At 37.6% G+C, this 19,935-nt stretch overlaps 4 protein-coding genes and 1 long non-coding RNA gene across 5 annotated transcripts; 2 read left to right on the forward strand and 3 right to left on the reverse strand.

The window, feature by feature from the left end:
* Nucleotides 1–1,385: 1,385 nt before the first annotated feature.
* Nucleotides 1,386–3,582, forward strand: LOC126620666 (uncharacterized). Its single transcript, XR_007622596.1, has 2 exons — nt 1,386–2,535; nt 3,082–3,582. It is a non-coding gene; the product is annotated as an uncharacterized LOC126620666 (long non-coding RNA).
* A 907-nt stretch (nt 3,583–4,489) lies between these two features.
* On the forward strand, nt 4,490–7,348 carry LOC126620649 (PTI1-like tyrosine-protein kinase 1). The gene is made up of 6 exons (XM_050288864.1): nt 4,490–4,820; nt 4,884–4,993; nt 5,306–6,113; nt 6,249–6,482; nt 6,560–6,709; nt 6,956–7,348. The coding sequence occupies exons 1-6, from the start codon at nt 4,611–4,613 to the stop codon at nt 7,055–7,057; spliced, it is 1,614 nt and encodes a 537-aa protein (XP_050144821.1). The 5' UTR covers nt 4,490–4,610; the 3' UTR covers nt 7,058–7,348.
* A 129-nt stretch (nt 7,349–7,477) lies between these two features.
* Nucleotides 7,478–9,193, reverse strand: LOC126620650 (GDSL esterase/lipase At4g28780-like). Its single transcript, XM_050288866.1, has 5 exons — nt 8,950–9,193; nt 8,644–8,783; nt 8,264–8,542; nt 7,931–8,180; nt 7,478–7,698 (listed from the first exon to the last, which is right to left on the reverse strand). Exons 1-5 carry the CDS (start codon nt 9,191–9,193, stop codon nt 7,478–7,480), a joined length of 1,134 nt encoding a protein of 377 aa, XP_050144823.1.
* Nucleotides 9,194–10,865: 1,672 nt separating this feature from the next.
* On the reverse strand, nt 10,866–12,607 carry LOC126621198 (GDSL esterase/lipase At5g55050-like). The gene is made up of 5 exons (XM_050289607.1): nt 12,364–12,607; nt 12,084–12,220; nt 11,715–11,993; nt 11,377–11,626; nt 10,866–11,086 (listed from the first exon to the last, which is right to left on the reverse strand). Exons 1-5 carry the CDS (start codon nt 12,605–12,607, stop codon nt 10,866–10,868), a joined length of 1,131 nt encoding a protein of 376 aa, XP_050145564.1.
* A 552-nt stretch (nt 12,608–13,159) lies between these two features.
* On the reverse strand, nt 13,160–17,547 carry LOC126624637 (L-ascorbate oxidase homolog). The gene is made up of 8 exons (XM_050293715.1): nt 17,303–17,547; nt 17,058–17,167; nt 15,502–15,772; nt 15,263–15,365; nt 14,793–15,135; nt 14,082–14,447; nt 13,885–13,963; nt 13,160–13,614 (listed from the first exon to the last, which is right to left on the reverse strand). The coding sequence occupies exons 1-8, from the start codon at nt 17,429–17,431 to the stop codon at nt 13,405–13,407; spliced, it is 1,611 nt and encodes a 536-aa protein (XP_050149672.1). The 5' UTR covers nt 17,432–17,547; the 3' UTR covers nt 13,160–13,404.
* Between the last annotated feature and the right edge of the window lie 2,388 nt (nt 17,548–19,935).

A 19,935-nucleotide genomic window follows, 5' to 3' on the forward strand; every position in this document is an offset into this window, starting at 1 on the left:
GCGATAACTATTTTCCACGATGTAGATATCTGTGTGACTTCGTCGAAAATGTCTAATCGGGGCGGGTCGCCACTGAATAGTCCGTTTGCGTATTGTTTTGACCCGTGAGAATTTTAGGTGAGGTCCCTTGTAGAGTGTGTACTGCACGTGACCGACATGTAGCTCGCAAACACTAAGTCGGCGGGTCGTGTACGTTAACTTGGATTGACCTACTTTGCGTGACGGACTACGTATAATCTCGTGATTGCAGGCCCAATGCATGTTGTAATTTCCGGATTTGGATCCTATTCAGATTCAAATTATGGGAATTTTAGATATCATCACATTTTAGCTGTTCATCGTGCGATTATAAATTATTTAAAAATTTTTATTTAAAATTAAATATAAACAACACCTAATGAAAATTGACTACATAATACACAATAAACGGTTAGAATGTGAGAATCTAGATTCTCTCTCACAAAGAGAATTCTCATCCGTAATTTCCATCAGTATGGTTTTGTGTTGGTCGTGAAAGTTGAAGTTGACTTGACTTTTTGAACTCTTTTAGTGGAAAATTAATTTGGTTTTTTATTTGTATTTTTTAAGGTGGTATTGGTAGGAATATTAATTGGTTTGAAATATTTTAGAGATTTGGAGTTAATGATGGGAAGATTAAAATATTAACGATCCCAATGACATGCAAATTAATAATCTTGGGTTGTTGATTCACATGCATGATGAACCTAACCCTGTGAATTCTCCCAACATTTAAAATGCGTGTAGATTAGTGCTAAAAACTTTCCTGATTGTTTGTTTAGGTTTTTTAAAATTAAATGATAGTGGTTTTATTAGAATGTTATTAAATTTGAGGGCCTTTCAAACCAAAGCGACTCAAAAATAAATAATAATGTTGCAAACTTAGGCCAATTTCGTAGCAATCATATTATTGAAAATTTAGGGCGTGACAAGTGCCTCACCCCTCGCCATAGTAGAGACTTTGCACACAAAATCACATACAAAGTTTGGATAGATTGCACCAAACAAACGACACATGCCTACAAGATCAAATCTAACACGGACAACACTAGTACCTAGAAAGCCCACATAAAAAATAGGGTAAATTACATAAAACTACCTCAACTATTGGGCCAATCACAGTTTCATACCTTATCTTAAAAAAATGTTAATGTCATACCTCATCTTACGAATTTGTTGTCCTACTTCCTTCCCTTATGACAACTTTCTCTTTTGATCCTCTAGTCATTGCTTGGCATTGGTTTTTCGATTCTTATCCGTTGAGTTATGTGTTAATTAAAGGCAAAGTCCGAACATGTTAGAATCCTTATGAAAAGGGATTATGCGAACGCACATGACATTAGTGATGAAAAAAAATCTAATGCATTGGTTTCGATTAGCTTTGAAATATAAAATCTAATGCATTTACATAGAATTGTTGTCGTTTGTATCGAATAACTGAGCTTTAGGAATTAGGACTAGTACTGTACGAGCTTGAAGCTCTAGCAATATTAGAGTAACAAATCGACTCGGCATTGAAAATATACGATACGAACGAATGCAAACGAAAGCCTTGTAGAAGACAGCTTAGTCTGTTATATGCCGCAATGATTTCATTTTGCTCAAATGGTTGTGATCAGCTACTCGAAAGTATGGGTGTGCATTAGCATGCTTGATTGCTTGTGTTGGCACCGAAATCTTTGCAATGTGTTAGTAGAGCACCTCTTTTAGACAGACGGGGTTGCCTCTTGAGTTCTGAGCGTTTTTCATTTTCTCATGGACGACAAATGTAGCTTAAAGCGATGAACTTGAACTTCTACGTCATTTCTTTATACTCGTGATCTCAGTAATTTGTAGCTAGCATCCTGTAAGAGGAATTCATGTTGCACAATTTATGATGTAGCAGTGCTCTGTTGGTTTTTTGTAGCGGTCTTATGAGTGAAATTCATGTGTTCTTTTTGTAGACTGTCTTAGCTGTTCCATTTCTCAAAACAATAGCTGAAGTTTTGTAGGTTTTATTTTATTTGTTCATGCACGGATGTATCTCATATTTGATGCCTCTTGTGGAATGGCTGCTTAAATTTTTACGATTCTTGTAATTATCGTTGCTGCCCCACTTCAATAGTACAGTATTGTCGACTGCTGGCGAAATATAACGTTAATTGTTGGCGTTTCCTGAATAATAGTAATTGTAGGGGCTATTGGTAGAAGCTAAGTCATTTTCTTAGGAGCACTGATTTCTTTTGTTAACAACCACGGAACTTTTCCATCCATGTCTTTTTAAACTTTCATTGATAATTCAGCCGTTGGTAAGAATCAATTTTACCTTTTGGTGCTTGCTGCTTTGATCTTATTAAATTTTGACATTAGTGATTTCTTCTGTGTTTATAATGTGACGAGTTCGTGTAATAATTGTAGGCTTTTGAAGAAGCTGAGCTCCCCAGGCTGAAGGAAGAGAAACCAGGTCTTACTCACAATCAATACAAGGACATGATATGGAAGCTGTGGAAGAAATCTCCGGATAATCCTCTAAATCAGGTTTAGTTTTGTCTCGGATATACACACAGTCATTGTTTGTGAGATAATTACTTGTATTAGTCAACGTAAAATGGGGGTAAGGCTAGCCGACATTCACCTCTCCCAGACCCTGCGTAAAGCGGGAGCCTTGTGCACTGGGTACGACCTTTTTTAGTCAACGTAAGTAAGTTTCACACTTTATACAAAGAACCTTCAATCCAATCATAACATGGCAATGCCAACCTAATAATAATGTCTAACCCCCTGCCCCCGTACTAGGACTTACTTATGCCGTTTTCTCTGGTAAAGTAAAATTTATTGTTCCTGTACAGTGCTTTGAGTTTTAAGTCTTTGAATTGTTATCCTCATTCATATATTGGTTGCCCCAATGTGTAGTGTTTTGTTAAATACGTTGACGCATGGTGATGGCATTTGATATGAGTATTTAATGGGGATTTGTGTTTGTTTAGCATATATCTGTGCTGTCAATCATCCAAGCTGGTAGATTTGTGTCACATGTTCGGATGTGTAGAGCGTTATTAATTAGTTAGTTAATCAAATTTGCAGCTTGCTGAGTGATCGTCTCGCATCCTCACCATGCACGGGGCATCTGAGCTTTTTCTCCTGGGCTGGTTTTCTTGATTTCATCATCCTGTCCACCGGCGTACATGTGTAATTTGAAACACATATGTGGTTTCTGCCCTACTGTATGTGCTACATCCGCTTCTTGAAACATAATCCGAATAATATGCAATCTTCGCTCGATTGGCCTAATTAACTCCTTACATATTCACAGAACTTTTGTTCAGATGGAGTCTGCTGTAAAACTGGTAATTGTTATTTAACATTTTCATCTTCTTATGTTCCGTTAAAAATCCGAAAGTAACAACCGGATTTTCGGGACATCACAGCGTGGTCGAATTATTGTGGATGATGTGTGTTATCATATTTTTAGGTGGCAGTATCTTGTATTGTATACATGCTAGCGAAGCAGGCATATTATTGGACCCGTATCTGCTGGTTTATTGGGACCAAGCTCTTAAAGAAGCTCTCCATCTTATCTTTTAATTTTTTTTCACCATATCTTTCTGATTAATTCCTGTTTTGCAATTTATTTCTTGCTGCACCAACTCTTAAAATTCGTTCAACTTTGCACACACAATCATACAGGAAAAAAGACGAAAAGAAAAAAGAAAACGAAAAAGAACGCTTTTCCGGAGCAACGTTCTAATGCGGTTTGGTTTGGTTTGGTTTCCAATCGTACTCGAGTTGGTTCGATTTAGGCCGTAGACTTAGGTGGAATAAAATTGGAGAAAATTTCTTGCGGATGAAGAGATGAAATTTTGAAAGAGTTGACGCCAAACTCAAGTGGTTTAAAAATTTCAGCATAAAAGTACACTTTTTTTCAGTATAAAACCCGAATCAAACGTAATAACCGTTATAAGCAACGCTTTCTGCCTCGATTCATAATATTTGTATGTTGAAAGTGATTTCTGCATTTTCTCCTTTGCACATTCCGAACTTTTTGAAGAATTGTGAAGGAGGATGTGGCCCATTCACCGCACTACAATAAAAGCTTTGCAATTATTCTGTGATTCTTGAGTACCCCACTTTTGGAGCTCTCATTTATGATTTTAAGCAAACACCTAATTACCGCGGCTATTCAATCTTATAATTACCGACAAAATCAAACAAATTCCAACCAATGTTTAATTTGACGCCGTTACCGTCTAATAAATACTTATGTTAAAAAAGTGTCTATCTGTTTAGTAGATGATTGACACGCAGTAAATTAGTGACATGAGAGAATCTCTTGCCTGTTTAAGAATATAACACGTGTTAATAATGCGTTTCATCTTCGCGTTTTTTAATCCTGTCAGAGAGTACAACACTTGAACAGTTGCTAACTCCCTTTGGAAATGGTTGTATTCTGCCATTAATATCTAACCACTATTGGTAACCACTTAAACCCATCACCTACTTCAACATTATCTCAGAAAACTCAAAGCCTTAAGGTGGAAGGTGCCATAACCAGAAATGAAAGCAAGGCTACTCTTCGGTTGTGCAATGAAGTGGTGCTGATTTTTGGGCCCCAAATGTTATCATTCAGGTCCAAGAAATCGAAGAAGAGGACGATAATTGTCGGTCTGAAATCAGATAATTCAAGCAGAGAAATGCTTCTGAGATTGCTCATTGCTGTTGTAAAACACAGGGACAGTGTGATTGCTGTTCATGTTCAAGAGAACGATGATTCTTTTGATCCCAACACTTTCCACATCCATGAAGATTTCTGCAAGTCCAAGCAGGTAAACTCCTTTTACTTGGGAGCTTATGGCATTGGCTTTTGGCTTATGGCTTTTTCTTTGCAGGTGGATTTCCAACTAAAAGTGTGCATTGCAGATTCTTACATTTCTGAATTAACCTACCAAGTCAGGATCGGCTTTGCATCAATCCTTGTAATTGGTTGCAGCCTCTCAGGGTAATGAAACTAATAACCCCAATCTCTCTCTCTAGCGATATTGTAAACTAATCTAAATTACGAGGAGGGGGACTTGAATGAGGGTGTGGAGGGGAACTTGTTGTATCCCTGCGCCCACCCCCTCTCTCCCTGATGCAATATTCTAATCTAATCTAAATTATGAGAGATTAAAACGGTATTTTAAATTAATCTGAATTACAAGGAGGGGTTTGGAACTAAGTTGCAGGGGTAAACTGCTCTAGCCAACTTAGTTACGCATGAGAGTTCTCTCTCTCTCTCTCTCTCTCTCATGGATGTTAAATTACAATGCAGGCCAAGTTTTTCAGCTATCCATACCTGCTTGAAAGGGTTACCTCCATCATGCACACTACTGGTGATGAATACCGTGGGAAGAGTCCTAATGGAGGGGCAGGGGACTTGCCAACAAGGCTCTGTAAGGGCAGCAGCCCTACAATCTTCTCACTCATTTTCCTCAATCTACACTTGCCATGACCAATCAAATACCACCCGGCAGTTGCAAAAGTCCTTAACAACTCCGCCTTCCTCTACAGCGTCGTTGATGCGGCCAACGACTACTAGAAGAGCACTCTCTGCCGTAAATAAAATGGTGGAGGTCGCTGATTTGGCGTCCGAGAAACTGTTTCAAAGATTGGAAGTACTACAAGCAGAAGGTTCAAGCAGGCATTTCACGCCGAAAGAGCTTCGTGATGCAACTAACAATTTCAGCCCAGCCACAGTGATTGGAGAGGGTGGACATAGCAAGGTGTACTGCGCCAAACTTGGAAATGGTGAAGCTGCAGCTGTGAAAGTCCTCCAAACCACACGGTGCTCAACAGCAGATTTTTTTCGAGAAGTAGACTTGCTATCTGGTATGAAGCATGACAACATTGCGCAGATAATCGGGTTCTGTCGTAGTGGGGAGATGCAAGCAATTGTGTATAAACTTTTGATGGGAAGCTTGAGGCAGAATTTAAGAGAGCTAAAGTGGAGTGAGAGGATGAAAGTTGCAATCGGTGTGGCAAAGGCGTTGGACTACCTTCATGATTCTCACAGTCCTCCCATCATCCATAGGGATGTGAAGTCATCTAACATTCTCCTCTCCCACAATTGCGAACCGATAGTAAGTTCGATAACAATTTCTTATACTTGCAGAAATCTAAAACTCAATTAGCTTCAATTGCTAGAACTTTCCGAACAAAGGCTTTATCTCAATAGGTCTACATTTGTCTCTGATCACTTTGGCTTTTGATGCCAGTTATCAGATTTTGGAGCAGCAATGTTACTTCAAACTCATCAATCTCAAGCAAACACAAAGGCGCCGTTCCATGTTGTTGGGACGTTTGGATACTTAGCCCCGGAGTACATGATGTATGGAAAGGTTGATGAAAAGATAGATGTGTACTCATATGGAGTTGTGCTCCTAGAACTTATCACTGGGAAAGAAGCGATTCAAACTCACCAGGAGATTCGCGAGAGCTTAGTATTATGGGTAGGCGAATAAATCAATAAGCTACAAAACTGATTCTGAAAAATTGTATTTTCGTCTGAATTTGTGTGCACTTGCAGGCAAGGTCCTTACTGAGCTGTGGCATATGCGAACGTCTGATCGATCCTCACTTGATCGAAGACTACAACAAGGAAGAGATGGAAATAATGATGATAGCGGCACGCCTCTGCCTTATGCACTCATCTTCTAGAAGGCCAACCATGAAAACGGTAATCCTTGTTTTCTTCTTTTTCATACAGAAAAAGAAAACAAACCAAAATCTGCTACACAATAATTACACCGAGAAGGTAACTTCTGTATCAAGTTATCAACACGGCAGATGAAAAATTGCAAAATGTTTACTATTCCGCGACCACTTTAATAAATTACGTTAAGACTCTGTTGCAAATGTATCTTGAAACGTTGTGTCAAACTGTTCGGGCTAACATGGCTCCAATTATTGTTTCTGTTTGCAGATACTGAAGTTACTTGAGAAGCCAGATAACTGGTTAAGGATGCAGAGAGAAAGAGACGAGTTTCTAAACGTAACTGAAAGAGGCAAAACAGCCCTATCTTGACAACCGATCAGGTTGATTTAACCGTGCAGTCAGCAGCTTGAGGGGATGGCATCCTGCTATTAAAAATCCGTGTATACGAAATATATATCAATATTTTATTTTATTTTATTTTATGCAGGATGACCAACAAGAAAATTGATTCCAAATGGATTTTCCTGCTGGTCACCTAGTATCAGAAACAATAATTGGCTATTATTTGAAACAATAACTTGGACGTGCATGCAAGGATTTTCACAAGCTTCTGCAAAATAAAGCTTCTTAGATTTATGTTATCACTGAAGCTTTTGTAAATTAAGATCTGTTCACATAACTTATCAATCATTGCAATTGTTTTCGTCTAATACAAAACAAAATTTGAAAAATTGGTAAAAATAATTTGCTTCTTGGGATACAATTGATCACTTCAAAATGGTTACTCCATTAAGCCATGGCCAACTGAGCGAAATTTATCGGGGTTACGAATTGTGGTCCACCATTGAAGAGGGTCACAGCTGCTAACTTAGAGGCCGCCTGTGTTGGATGAAATAGATCCCAGAACAAGTAGTTGTTGCGATTCAAACAAAGTGTGGCATTTGGACTGCAGAAGGATTCACCGTTGAGCTTCCCAGCTCCGCAACAGGCAGCTTCCACTTGTGTAAAATCTGAAAAAGGAGAAGGAGATTTGTTGGTAATTAGATTGTTCCTTTTCCTTCACCATTCTAGCTGCTGAGAGCTTATGAATATGTACCGAAATAATTTGGAAGTGATTTCCCTGCATAGCTTTGTTTATTTATAGCCTTTGGATTTAATAAATCAACGGAGAATCAAGGGATATAAAGATACAAGGGTGTGCGGAAGTCTTTTTCCAATAACAACTGTCGAGTATTGACTTACTGAATGGAAGAGGGTTCCGAATGACATTTATTGTCATCTCAAATGCATTGCCAAGTGCATACTTGACGTCCTTGCATTCTGAGCTTAGCTTGGACATTAGGGCATCCAACCTTGAGTGGAAAGCTACTGCAAGATCATTTAAATCCTCTAAACACCCGCCAGAGGCGTTGTAAACCCTTTGAGATGGACAGCATCCGATTGGGGCAACGCTAATGATGCCAAACTTCCTTGCTCCAAGATCGATTAAGCCCTGCCATTTCAACACAGGGATCAGTTGAGCTACCAAAACTTGTGCATTTGATACAAAGTGCTAAAGATAGAGAAAAGTATTACCTTCAAGTGGTTTTCATAAGCAAGTAATAAAGAAGTTAAGAATTCTTCCTTTGGTATGGAACTGTTTGAGTGGTAATATCCGAAAAGGTCATTGCTACCAATGCTGATAAAGAACAAGGACCTCTCAGTTACTCTCCTCCCCCCTTTTATGGCGGTAAGATTGCTCTTGACAGTGGAAAATTGTTGTATCTGCTCTGCTAATGGGACAACATTTTTCTGACTGACGGATGAGGCAGCAAACTGAGTTTTCTTTGGCGTTCCATACTTCATCAGAGCCAGCTGAAAAAAGAAGATTGAGATCTGTTACAAAAAAAAATTCTCTTCCTCCCATATCAGGCTTATGATGATAACAAATGTTCGCAAGATAATAAGGCGCGTACCACTGATTTTTTTCCAGTTATGTCAAATAGGCCTGACCCTCCAGAAGCAAAGTTAACACCACCAAATGTCTTGTTGGAAAGAGACGTAGCGTTGAGAGAGAAAAATGGCGGCGGACTTCTCTTGAGACCGAAAGTCATAGCTATAGATGATCACCACAATAACAGTAATAGGTTAAGTTAATCTTTGTCATCGATACACTGTTTAGGGTTTAGGGTTTAGGATCTGTTTCGTTATTGACATTTCATCCATATATAATGATAAAGAAACGGACTTCCTGTCCAGAGAAAAACTGTATATATACTTACAAAGAAAATCAGCACTGTTGAGGCCATTGCTGAACCTCCCAGTGGGTTCTGAGGAAGGAAAGTCAATGCCATTGTGGGGAAAGTCAGCCCTAGCCGTGCTGGTGAGCAAGAAATTGTTTGTTCCAACATCAGCAGTTGAGTCACCAAATATGAAGATAAGTGGCGCACCTGGGTCTGCTGGACTAACAAAACCTATAGCCACACATAGAACTAGAGAAACAACAGCCCATGATATGTTTTCCATGGGAGATTAAGATCTAATGTGAAAAGGTTAAGTCGGAATCTGAGAATTTCCTTGACGACCCAGGGAAGCGCAGGCCACCTCGGTGCTAGACCCCCAAAGGAGAACAAATTTTATGTTGTATTTTCAAGTAAGAGCTAGGTAATAGGGAATTTATATTGCATGGAATGGTTTAGAATTGTAGTCCTGGAGTGTGCACTTACAAACACAAGAGGTTAATTGAGGGGGGTTTTGCATAGTGATTACCTATATATGGCCGGTTTGATCGTTGACGAAGTTCTTCCGTTGTCAAGTATAATGATGATGAACTTACAAACACAAGAGGTTAACTGAAGGGGGATTTGGCACTTTCCTCACTAGCTAACTTTGCTTACGTAGTAATAGCTACTGATTCAATGCGTTCAAACACAAATACTCGCAGTGACATCTATAATAGAGGTGAGACTCATGTAGAACTGATTAAACTTGCTGCCGCCTTTCCAACTCTTTCGTACATTCGTTTCGAGTTTTATACAAAAATTTGGTTGTTTATGGGAGAATACTTTGTAAACACATTCTCTAACACAAACAAGGAGCTTAGTGGCCTGTTCATTTGTCCTCATTGGGCTAATTAAATACACCGATCTGCAATTAAACTTATTTTTTTTTTCTTTCTAAAATAAGATAGTTGTACAATATGTTTGTTCCCTTGGCTTCTCATACGCGAAGCACAAATCGATTATGAGCCAAAGTAACTGAACGCTGCATTTTAAATATCACAATAATAATGTGACAATCGAAAATTTTATGCTCAATAATTCCACTTTTGAATTTTATAGGTATGAATCTACTTGCACAAAAAAAAAAAAAAAAAAAAAAAAAATCGAAGTTTCCATTACCAGTGATTTACCTTAATTTTCAATATAAGTTGTCTGAGCAGCAATGATGCTTCCGCAATCTCAGCAAACACAAAAGGCACCATTCGATGTTGTTGGGACGTATAGATACTTAGCCCGGAGCACATGTGGTATGGCAACTGGCAAGGTTGATGAAAAGATGGATATTTACTCATATGGAGTAGTGCTTCTATAACTTATCACTGGGAAAGAGGCGATTCAATCTCACCAGGAGATCCACAAAATATTGATGAAAACTGCACGCCTACCTAGAAGGCCAACTACGAAAACACTGACCCTTGTTTTCTACTCCTTCATGGAGGAAAAAAGAAGAAGAAAACCCTAATCTGGTATACAATACTTTAATTGTGACAAGATAACTTGTGTACCAAGTTATCAACACGATGCGTGAGAAACTCAAAACATTTACTTTGCAGGAAACTTTCAGATTTTAGGTTAAGAATTTGTTTCATTGATAGTTGTACACAAGTTTTCCAATGTTTCTTGAAACTTTATGGTGCCCAATTAATTGTTCTAATTAACTGGCATGACTCGCTCAATGAAGCCACATATCAAATATTTTAATGTTTATTTTCACTTCTTGTATACAAGAAATTGTATTCTTAATTAGAAATTCATTGATCATGTCATATGATTCGCAAATAAAAACATGTTCATTACAGATTGGAGTTTGCAGAAGCAGAAAATTTAAAAATCTGCTTACGTAACTTGTCAATTCAATTCCAATTGTTTTCTTCTCATGGACACAGTTATCAATTCAAAATGGTTACTCTGTACCATTAAGCCATGGCCAACTGAGCAAAATTTATTGGGGTTACGAATTGTGGTCCACCATTGAAGAGGGTCACAGCTGCTAACTTAGAAGCAGCCTGTGTTGGATGATATAGATCCCAGAACAAGTAGTTGTCGCGATTCAAACAAAGATTGGCATATGGACTGCAGAAGGATTCACCGTTGAGCTTCCCAGCTCCGCAACATGCAGCTTCCACTTGTGTAAAATCTGAAAAATAAAGAGGAATTTGATGGTAATTAGATTGTGCGTTTTCCTTCCAACTCCTAGCTGCAGGGCCTTGTTTGCTAACTGTTTGGAAGTTGGTTGGTAATAACTATTTTTAGAAGGTCCTCATTTTTCTTTTTTGTTTTTTTTTTTTTTACTGAAAACGGTTATGTGACAAGTTCTTAGTTTTCAAAAGAAGTAAAAATGAAAACAGAAAATGAAATAGTTATTAAACGGGGCATAAGAAAATGTACAAAATGAGAAATTACTGAACTGATAGAGTATTGACTTACTAAATGGAAGAGGATTCTGAATGACATTTATTGTCATCTCGAAAGCATTTCCAAGTGCATACTTGATGTCCTTACATTCTGAGCTCATCTTGAACATTAAGGCATCCAACCTTGCATGGAAAGCTACTGCAAGATCGTTCAAATCCTCCAAACATCCGCTGGTAGTGTTGTGAATCCTTTGAGACGGGCAGCATCCAATAGGGGCAACGCTAATGATGCCAAACTTCCTCGCTCCAAGATCAATTAAATTCTGCCATTTCAATACAGGGCTCAGCTAAACTATGAAACTTGTGCATAAGGGGTTTAGGGTAGTGCTAAACATAGGGAAAAGTTATCACCTTCAAGTGGTTTTCATAAGCAAGTAATAAAGAAGTTAAGAATTCTTCCTTTGGAATGGAACTGTTTGAGTGGTAATATTCGAAAAGGTCATTGCTACCAATGCTGATGAAGAACAAGGACTTCTTAGTTACTCTCCTCCCCCCTTTTATGGCGGTAAGATTTCTCTTGACGGTAGCAAATTGTTGAATCTGCTCTGTTAATGACACAACAGTTTTTTGATTGACGGATGGGGCAGCAAGCGGAGTTTTCTCTGGTGTTCCAAACTTCATTAGACTCAGCTGAAACAAGAAAAATGAGAAAACTGTAAAAAAATGTTTCTTTTCCAACATCTCTTGCTTATGAAGATAACAATTTTCTGAATAACGCACCGATGTTTTTCCAGTTATGTCAAGAAGGCCTGACCCTCCAGAAGCAAAGTTAACTCCACTAAACCTCTTCTTGCGAAGAGATTTAGCTTTGAGAGAAAGAAAAGGCGGCGGACTTCTCCCGAGACCGAGTATCTGAGCTATGATCACCACAAGAAAAGCAATGGGTTAAGTTAAGCTTTATAATCCATGCAGGGTTTATGGTTCATTTTATTATTGACATATCATTCGATAAAGATAAAGACACAGACATTCTGTCTAGAGAATAACTGTATATACTAACCGAGAAAATCAGCACTATTGAGGCCATTGCTGAACCTTCCAGTGGGTTTTGAGGAAGGAAAGTCAATGCCATTGTGTGGAAAGTTAGCCCTAGCCGTGCTGGTGGGCAAGAAGTTATTGGTTCCAACGTCGGCCGTTGAGTCACCTAGTACGAAGATTAGTGGCGCACCTGGGTCTGATGAACTAACAACAGCTACAGCCACACAGAGGACCAGAGAAACAACAACCCATGATTTGTTTGCCATGAGAGATTTAGATATAACTAAAAGAAATAATTAAGTTAATCAAACAGTGTGTACCCAAAAAGTTTAATGTTAGTGAAAGCTTCACTTTCCCTTTCCAATCAATTAAAATCGAAAGGGGAATTTATATGCATGGAAATGCTTTGGAGTTGTCATAGTGTGTTTACCTATGGCCGGTTTGAGCATTGACCAAATATTTAATTGCTTCGTTAAGTATTTAATAATCATGAACTTAATGTTACATATGATGATAAGAACTATGGTGCACTACACTTCTCTCACGTGTTCGATTTTGTTCAAGTAGTAATAGTTACTAACTCAACGCTTTGAGACACAATCATATGCAACATATCTTTAATAAAAGCGATACCCATATTATAAAATAGATTAGGATTTTACTAGTTAATGTTTAATTACTAATCACTTTGTAAATGCATAGTACTAAACGAATTTGGTTGTTTTATTAGTGATTACTATGTAAACACATGATACTTAAGTCTATAGTTGTCTGACACAATCAAGGAGGATAGTGGCCTGTTTATTTGTCCTCACCAATTTGCAATTAAATTTCTTTATTTTTCTTCTTTAATAAAGATAAATAAACTACAATATGTTTGTTCCCCTTGGCTTTTAATACATGAAGTACATATTAATTACATGCCAAAGAATTAACTGAAAGCTTCATTTTTATTGCCAAAGTATAAATGTTACAATTTCTGTAGCAAAAAAATGTGATTAATTTATATAATTGCAATGGTTAATCAATTTTTTGTGTATAATCATCCTCAGCAGCTTGTTGATCAAGGTCTGGTTGTTCTGCCAGCCGCCCTACCACAAAGAAGGGCATTTCTGGGAATTGGGTACTCATCCCTAGTTGACTCCACGGGCGAGTAAACTCGTAGGTAAAATTGTTGTCCAAGGTATTGCCTTGCCCAAAACTCACTTCTCACATTCCACATACCAACATTGTCCAAAGCAACGTATATTGCAGTCCATGACTTTGGATACACCTGTCACATAATCAAAACCAAAACTTTAATCACGTGTAACACGGATTATTGTATATGCCGGTTATATATAATATATGCTTCAAAATACAAATGAAGATTATATTGTTATGTGATAGGGTTATGTTCATACTCAACTTCCTACCTCGCTTATACCACATTTAAATATGTGAAGAGTATAGCCGGAATTTAATACGATTCACTCTTATTGTTCACATTTCTCACTTATTGTATATCGTTGAACCAATTTTTAGCATCATTAGGGCAACTAACCTGTGTGGTACTTCTTGAAACTGCATCTCTAAGGTTGTATTCGTTCCGACTAGCTGGTGTCCATTTACCTCCATCCATTCTGAAATTCAAGTAAAAAAAATGTGAGAATTACTAACCAAATTTACCATCTTTAAACTCATTGAATTATATATATATATATATATATATATATATATATATTATTACTGCTTACTTACCCAACAACCCAGAAGGAGTAACCATCCAAGTGAAAACTTTGCACAATGTTTTCCTTGTTCTCAAACACAATCTCAACAAAAGCCCTAAAATTGGCGCCCATGACTGAAGTGTCAAGGTACATGTTTTGGCGAGTGGGATAATCTGAGATGCTTCCAACCTTAAAAACTCCATCAATCTTGAAGTAATCCGCAAGCTTCAATGGTGTGTCAGCAGGGATGAAAGATACACTGTTCACTGCATATCTTTGTTTCCCACTTACTTGAGCTGCTGAGCTCTGTAGCATGATTGTTCTGCTCACATTCACAAGACCATATTGGTAGGAGCCTTGTGGGTTTGGTCTTGGTCCACTTGCTGTCAAATTAGTCCTGAAAAATGTCCAAAATATAGATGTTAGATTGGGGCACAACAACTACAAATGAAGCATGGATCCGGACTTGGAATCCTTTTAAATGAAGCATTTCATTGATCCGATACTATAGATTGTCTACTTAATGCACATCTCTTGTAGAACGGAAGAGGGTAAATTGGATGTCTTGTCAAACCCAAGTGTATAAAGTGGATTGGATGCTACCTAATGGTGCGAGACTGGTGAAAGCTTTTCAATTGATACTATCGTATAGATTATTATACCACATGACTAATAGAGATGGATTCACTTATATAAATGGATTCAACCTAGTAATGAGCTAGATATGGTAAAAGTCACATACCTAATGGAGCGGGCCTGGCTAAGAGACCAGCCAGTTTGGGTGGGGCCACCAGGAATTGGGCCGGAAACTTGACGGGCAGAATTACTGTAGTGAAAAATTGCAGTGCTGGTGAGGACCTTGCTGGTGAAACGAGTTGACACAGCAATGTAGTAGTCCTGAGGGGCCTGATCTGCTGTGACGAGCACAGAGTAGGACTGTCCCACGTGGATATCAAGAGACTCGTAAGTGGTCTGGAGAGTGTGGGTTCCTTCAACCTCAACCAACTTCAATGTGTGTCCCTGGATTCTGAAGTTCAGAGAGTTCTGGAGCCCAACATTTGATATTCTAAGCCTGTAGGTTTTACCTGGAAGAAAATACACAAAAAAAAAAAAAAAAAAAAAAAAAGCTCAAAAAATAGAAAAATGTAAAGCAGTAAAACATTAAAACAAACAATGGACCGTGAGAGTTTAGAGGGTGTAACAAAAATTTACCTTGTTCAAATGTGAAAGTTGTACCACTTGCTCCACGTCCATTGATTAGAACACCATCTGGGAAGGGAAGCCTGTGACCGCGATCTAGAATGGCCTTTAATACCTGCAATATTAGGGTAAAAAAATTCAATAAACTACAGTTTCACCTAACCATATACGGAAATACCAACTTGCTCTTAGTTTAGTAGTATTTATATTCTCAGTTATTGAAAGACGTTGTAAGTTTGAATCTTCGTTACCTTGTGATCAGTTTTGTACCAATCTCCAATCAGAATGGAGTAATCCCCAGCTGGTTCTGGGAATGGGACTGGGATTCTGGGCCTGCTGAGGATTTTAATGGCTCCAAAGCCACCGGCAGCTTTGTGAAAGGCAAGAGATGGGAAGTAGTAAAAGCTTCCAATTTGGTCCTTCACTTGTAGTGTGTAGGTGAAGTTCTTGCCTGGTGGGATTGGGCATGTGGTTCCATACACTCCATCTTGGTATGAGTTTCTCCTTTGTTGCACTCCATTCCTGTTTCAAATTCCCCATTTACCAATTAAGTTTCAAATCGAAGTTGTTTTACTTCAAAAGTCTAGCAATTACCAAACTCATTTTACGACCAATCATGAATCTTGATCTGACCGTTAATGCATTGTAAACCCTATATGTATCTACAACTAAAATTCATGTAAGCTAAGATCGAATTATATGCGTGCATGAACGACTGAACTTAATACTGCTACGTGAACAACCGAAATTCCATGTACAATCAATTAAAGAACTTCCAACATAGGTTAGACAAGAGGGAATTGAGTACCGTCTAAGCACAAAGTGGAGAGAATTTGGAAATAGTCAATAAAAGTTTCCTTGTGAGTTTGGTTTTCTTGACCAAAATTAAATAAATGCGTGTGGCTAACGGCTATAGATGTCAAATTGCAAATGCCAGCAACAAACCCCATGTAATAATATTGATCATAAAATATGCATGTCATGTTGTGACTTGTCATTGTCCACCCACATGCAAGATTACGTGACAATTAAGCTTATGTGACATATATAATCGTATAAAACCCAAACCAATTAAAGAAAAATGTAGAAAAACCTATGGATAGATTATGTACTTGAAAAAAATAATAATTATCTACCACACATTGTTTGGACTTTTGAATAAAAAGCTGGCGATTTGACAAAATAAATTCTGGGCATTAAAATGATCGCGACTTATGTTCATGTGCATGTTTATTGTTTAGACTCTTATCTCACTATCTTGTGATTATATTCTAAAAATTAAAATTAAAAAAAAAACCAAAAATAGGAGGGTAAGGGAGTTTTAACGAAAAGTTCATGGTACTGTTCACTTTAACGAAAAATCATATTTTTTACACTAAAATGTCAAACCTGGTACTATTCACTTTACCCTTTATTTTGTCCTAATCATTAAAACTCAAAGTTTTCAAGCCATTTTCATTAGTTTTCTTATTACATAATTTTATTAGTTTTTTTTGCCTTGTATTACCAGTCAAGATTTAGCCATAACATTTTTGTGCATGTACGAAATGTGTAAATAATATATCAAATTTATCAATTGCTCGAACTAGAAGATTTAGTTTCCATGAAAGTGATTGAAAATAGAGTACTCATGAAAACATCCTTTAATCCCATTTTAAAAAAAATACTTTTTTCTACCTACCAATGAATTTAAAGGAAAAAGATGACAAAATATCCGACCAAAAAAAATGATGACAATGATGGCCGGGAAAAAATGAAAAATAGAAAAGAAAATGTATGATAAAGAGTTGGAAGAAAATAATCGGACCATGAAATAAGGAAAGGCTCCGGCAAGCTGTTGTGGACGTTGATAATGAGGTTGTCATTGGTTACAGAATAGATTTCCGGCCCCGGAAACTGACCATTAATAAGAATTCCCTGCAACAAAAATTTGAAGTTTATACAACAATTTAGTCATATAAAAACATAAACATTTTATCAAGTTGAAGGACATGATCGAGGATCATGATCACAGCTGATCAGAGAATAAATGTGTACATAAAAATTGCAAACCTGTTGACGAGCACCACCGAGTGGATATATGTCACCATATGTTACGTTCCAGTCGAAGTATCGGTAAGGGTCCTCGGCACTGACAAGACCCAGAACCAAAACAACGGCTGCTAGAAACTTGAGCAGCATTTCGGAGAAGGTGTTGGTGATCGAAGAGAGAATTCGAAGAAGAACAAAACGGGAGAAGATGAGTGCTCCCCAGTGCAATTACAGAGAAGGTTACAGAAGAAAACACTTCAATATGGCAAGAGGTAACAGTCTACGACTTATTTAAAGAGCAAGCAAGCAAGCCAAGGTCCAAAACCTAAACGAGTGGCCATACAATTTGTCCTTTTCAGTCTGCTACAGTAGAAGGCAATACAATACATCACTCACAGCGGTGGAGGGCCCACATGGCAAATAACGATATGGACCAATGGGGCTGCAACACGTATGAAAATTTGCATATTTGAGTTGGTGAATCGACTGTAATGCCAATGTCTAGGTTGGGACTTGGGTGGCGCCGCGCCGTAACCGCGTAAAAGTTTTTCTTCTTGTGCAATCTGCATGGCTGGAATGAGCGGGAAAGCCCGTGAATTCTGACGCGACACACGGCATTTTCATGTGCTGAAAAATTTCTGGTCTACCAATCAGAAAAAGGGTGTGTGTGTTGTTGGTGGGCGCAAAGGAAAAGGAAATAAGTGGTGGGGAAATTAATTTATGGGAACAAGTTAATTAGGAGATTTTTTGACTGGATTTTACGCGGAAACAAAAAATTCCCTATGCTTACGGGACATTTTAATTAACTTTATTCTTATTCTTCCGTTAATTTTTGGATTTTTCTTAAAAAGCATCTGAAATACAACCACCGTGAAGCTTCCAATGGATCTCTTTCTAATTATTTTTTTGGGTTTGGATGGTAGCTGCTTTGAAATTGGAAGACAGATATGAAATTGAATGTTGCAATCCAATATTAATGATTCTTTTTCTTTTTCTTTCCTTGGTTGATATACTGCATTCACATTTTTACTTGGAAAAAGTAGGATTGTTTTTTTTTTTTTTTTTTTTTGAAGTTAAGGTTCCTTAATTAAGGAAAGTCCAAGGTTCCATATTGCATTCACATCTTTTATAATCACATATAAGTTTTTTTTTTAAGTGGTGTGCTGCGTTAAACTCAACACGTGGGGGTTAACATGTTCTAATATTGGAGTACTGGGGGAGTAGTTGACATGTGGACAATACATATTGAGTGACGTTAGAGTGTGTGAGGCATTAGGCTCAACATGTGGTGTTAACATGCTTTAAGTTCTATCATAAAATTAAACACCCCACTTTGTTTATGACAATCGAATTGATAAATCAAACGAAAGCAACTGTCAATACTAAACATAGGTGTAGTTCAACTTCAAAATGTAATCATATGCAAATTCCTTAATCATCAATACAAGAATCACATTTCACAGTCTTAACATTTTTACTTTTTATATGAAGAAAAAAAAACAGTAATTTATGTAAACCAACCTGCATCAATCTATAAACTCAGAGAGAAAGATGATCAGAGAGAGAGAGATTCTTGAGATTTCTTAGAGAGGAAGAAAGGAATATTTCATTCACACTAACTGACTTCTTTCTTACAAACTTAGTCTTTTATACAAGTGTAAATCTTAACAACTATAACAGCTTACAAGATAAGTTATCTTTGTAACTGCCTATGTAATCTACTGATAAGAGGCAATCTCTCAGCCATGGATCCAATACTCCTAACATCCCCCTCAAGCTCAACAGCTGAAAATTGAAGCCTACAATTGAAACAATGCTTCTGGAACAATGGTGCAAAAAGACCCTTGTTCAATATATCAACAAATTGGTCATTAGAGCTAAGGACTTAAACTTGCAGAAGTTTCTTAGCTAACCTCTCATGAACAACGTGAACATCAATCTCTATATGCTTTGTTCTTTGATGCAAAATCAAATTACAAGTGAGAACAATAGCTGACATATTATCACAAAAAAGTGTTGGTGGTTCAAAAACTGGATTTTGCATAAATTTGAGAAGACAAAGCTCGATACTCTGCCTATGTAGAAGACCTAGAAACAGTCTGTTGTTTCTTAGAGGATCACGAAATCGGATTAGAGCCTAAAAACAGCCCAGTTGTTGATCTTCGATCATTGGGGTCACCGACCCAATCAACATCACTAAAGGCTCTGAGATCTAAATCCTTTTCAACATAATGAATACCACAACCTTGAGTCCCTTTGAGATACCCAAGAATTCGTTTCACTGCAGCATAATGAGATTCCATGGGAGACTGCATGAATTAACACACCTGATGAACTGCAAAAACAATATCATGCCGAGTAAAGCTCAAGGCTTAGTAGATAACATCTTAAAAGGTACCCCATCATCATTTAAAAGGTACCCCAACTAGACTTCGATATAGTGTTGGATTATTAAAAGGTACCCCATCATCATTTAACAATCTGTTATATGGTAAACAAGGTGTAGCACAAGGCTTAGTAGATAACATCTTAGACTTTGTAAGCAACTAAGTGACATATTTGTTTTGAGATAGAAAAATACCATCTGTTTTGTGAACAATCTGAATTCCCAAGAAATAGCGTAACAAGCATAAATCTTTGATGTCAAATTCATG

This window comes from Malus sylvestris, chromosome 5, assembly GCF_916048215.2.
Source record: "Malus sylvestris chromosome 5, drMalSylv7.2, whole genome shotgun sequence".
In the NCBI taxonomy this organism is placed as follows: Eukaryota; Viridiplantae; Streptophyta; class Magnoliopsida; order Rosales; family Rosaceae; genus Malus; species Malus sylvestris.

Excerpts from the sequence above, each read along its gene's own strand:
- LOC126620649 (XM_050288864.1), top strand. The coding sequence starts at position 4,611 with ATGTTATCATTCAGGTCCAAGAAATCGAAGAAGAGGACGATAATTGTC. Across the intron at positions 4,821-4,883 it reads ATTTCTGCAAGTCCAAGCAG|GTGGATTTCCAACTAAAAGT; the intron begins GTAAACTCCTTT and ends TTTTCTTTGCAG. Across the intron at positions 4,994-5,305 it reads ATTGGTTGCAGCCTCTCAGG|GCCAAGTTTTTCAGCTATCC; the intron begins GTAATGAAACTA and ends ATTACAATGCAG.
- LOC126620650 (XM_050288866.1), bottom strand. The coding sequence starts at position 9,193 with ATGGAAAACATATCATGGGCTGTTGTTTCTCTAGTTCTATGTGTGGCT. Across the intron at positions 8,543-8,643 it reads TAACTGGAAAAAAATCAGTG|CTGGCTCTGATGAAGTATGG; the intron begins GTACGCGCCTTA and ends TTCTTTTTTCAG. Across the intron at positions 8,181-8,263 it reads CTTATGAAAACCACTTGAAG|GGCTTAATCGATCTTGGAGC; the intron begins GTAATACTTTTC and ends TTGAAATGGCAG.
- LOC126621198 (XM_050289607.1), bottom strand. The coding sequence starts at position 12,607 with ATGGCAAACAAATCATGGGTTGTTGTTTCTCTGGTCCTCTGTGTGGCT. Across the intron at positions 11,627-11,714 it reads CTTATGAAAACCACTTGAAG|AATTTAATTGATCTTGGAGC; the intron begins GTGATAACTTTT and ends TTGAAATGGCAG. Across the intron at positions 11,087-11,376 it reads TCAGAATCCTCTTCCATTTA|ATTTTACACAAGTGGAAGCT; the intron begins GTAAGTCAATAC and ends TTTATTTTTCAG.
- LOC126624637 (XM_050293715.1), bottom strand. The coding sequence starts at position 17,431 with ATGCTGCTCAAGTTTCTAGCAGCCGTTGTTTTGGTTCTGGGTCTTGTC. Across the intron at positions 15,773-17,057 it reads GAGCCTTTCCTTATTTCATG|GAATGGAGTGCAACAAAGGA; the intron begins GTCCGATTATTT and ends AATTTGAAACAG. Across the intron at positions 15,366-15,501 it reads GGTACAAAACTGATCACAAG|GTATTAAAGGCCATTCTAGA; the intron begins GTAACGAAGATT and ends CTAATATTGCAG.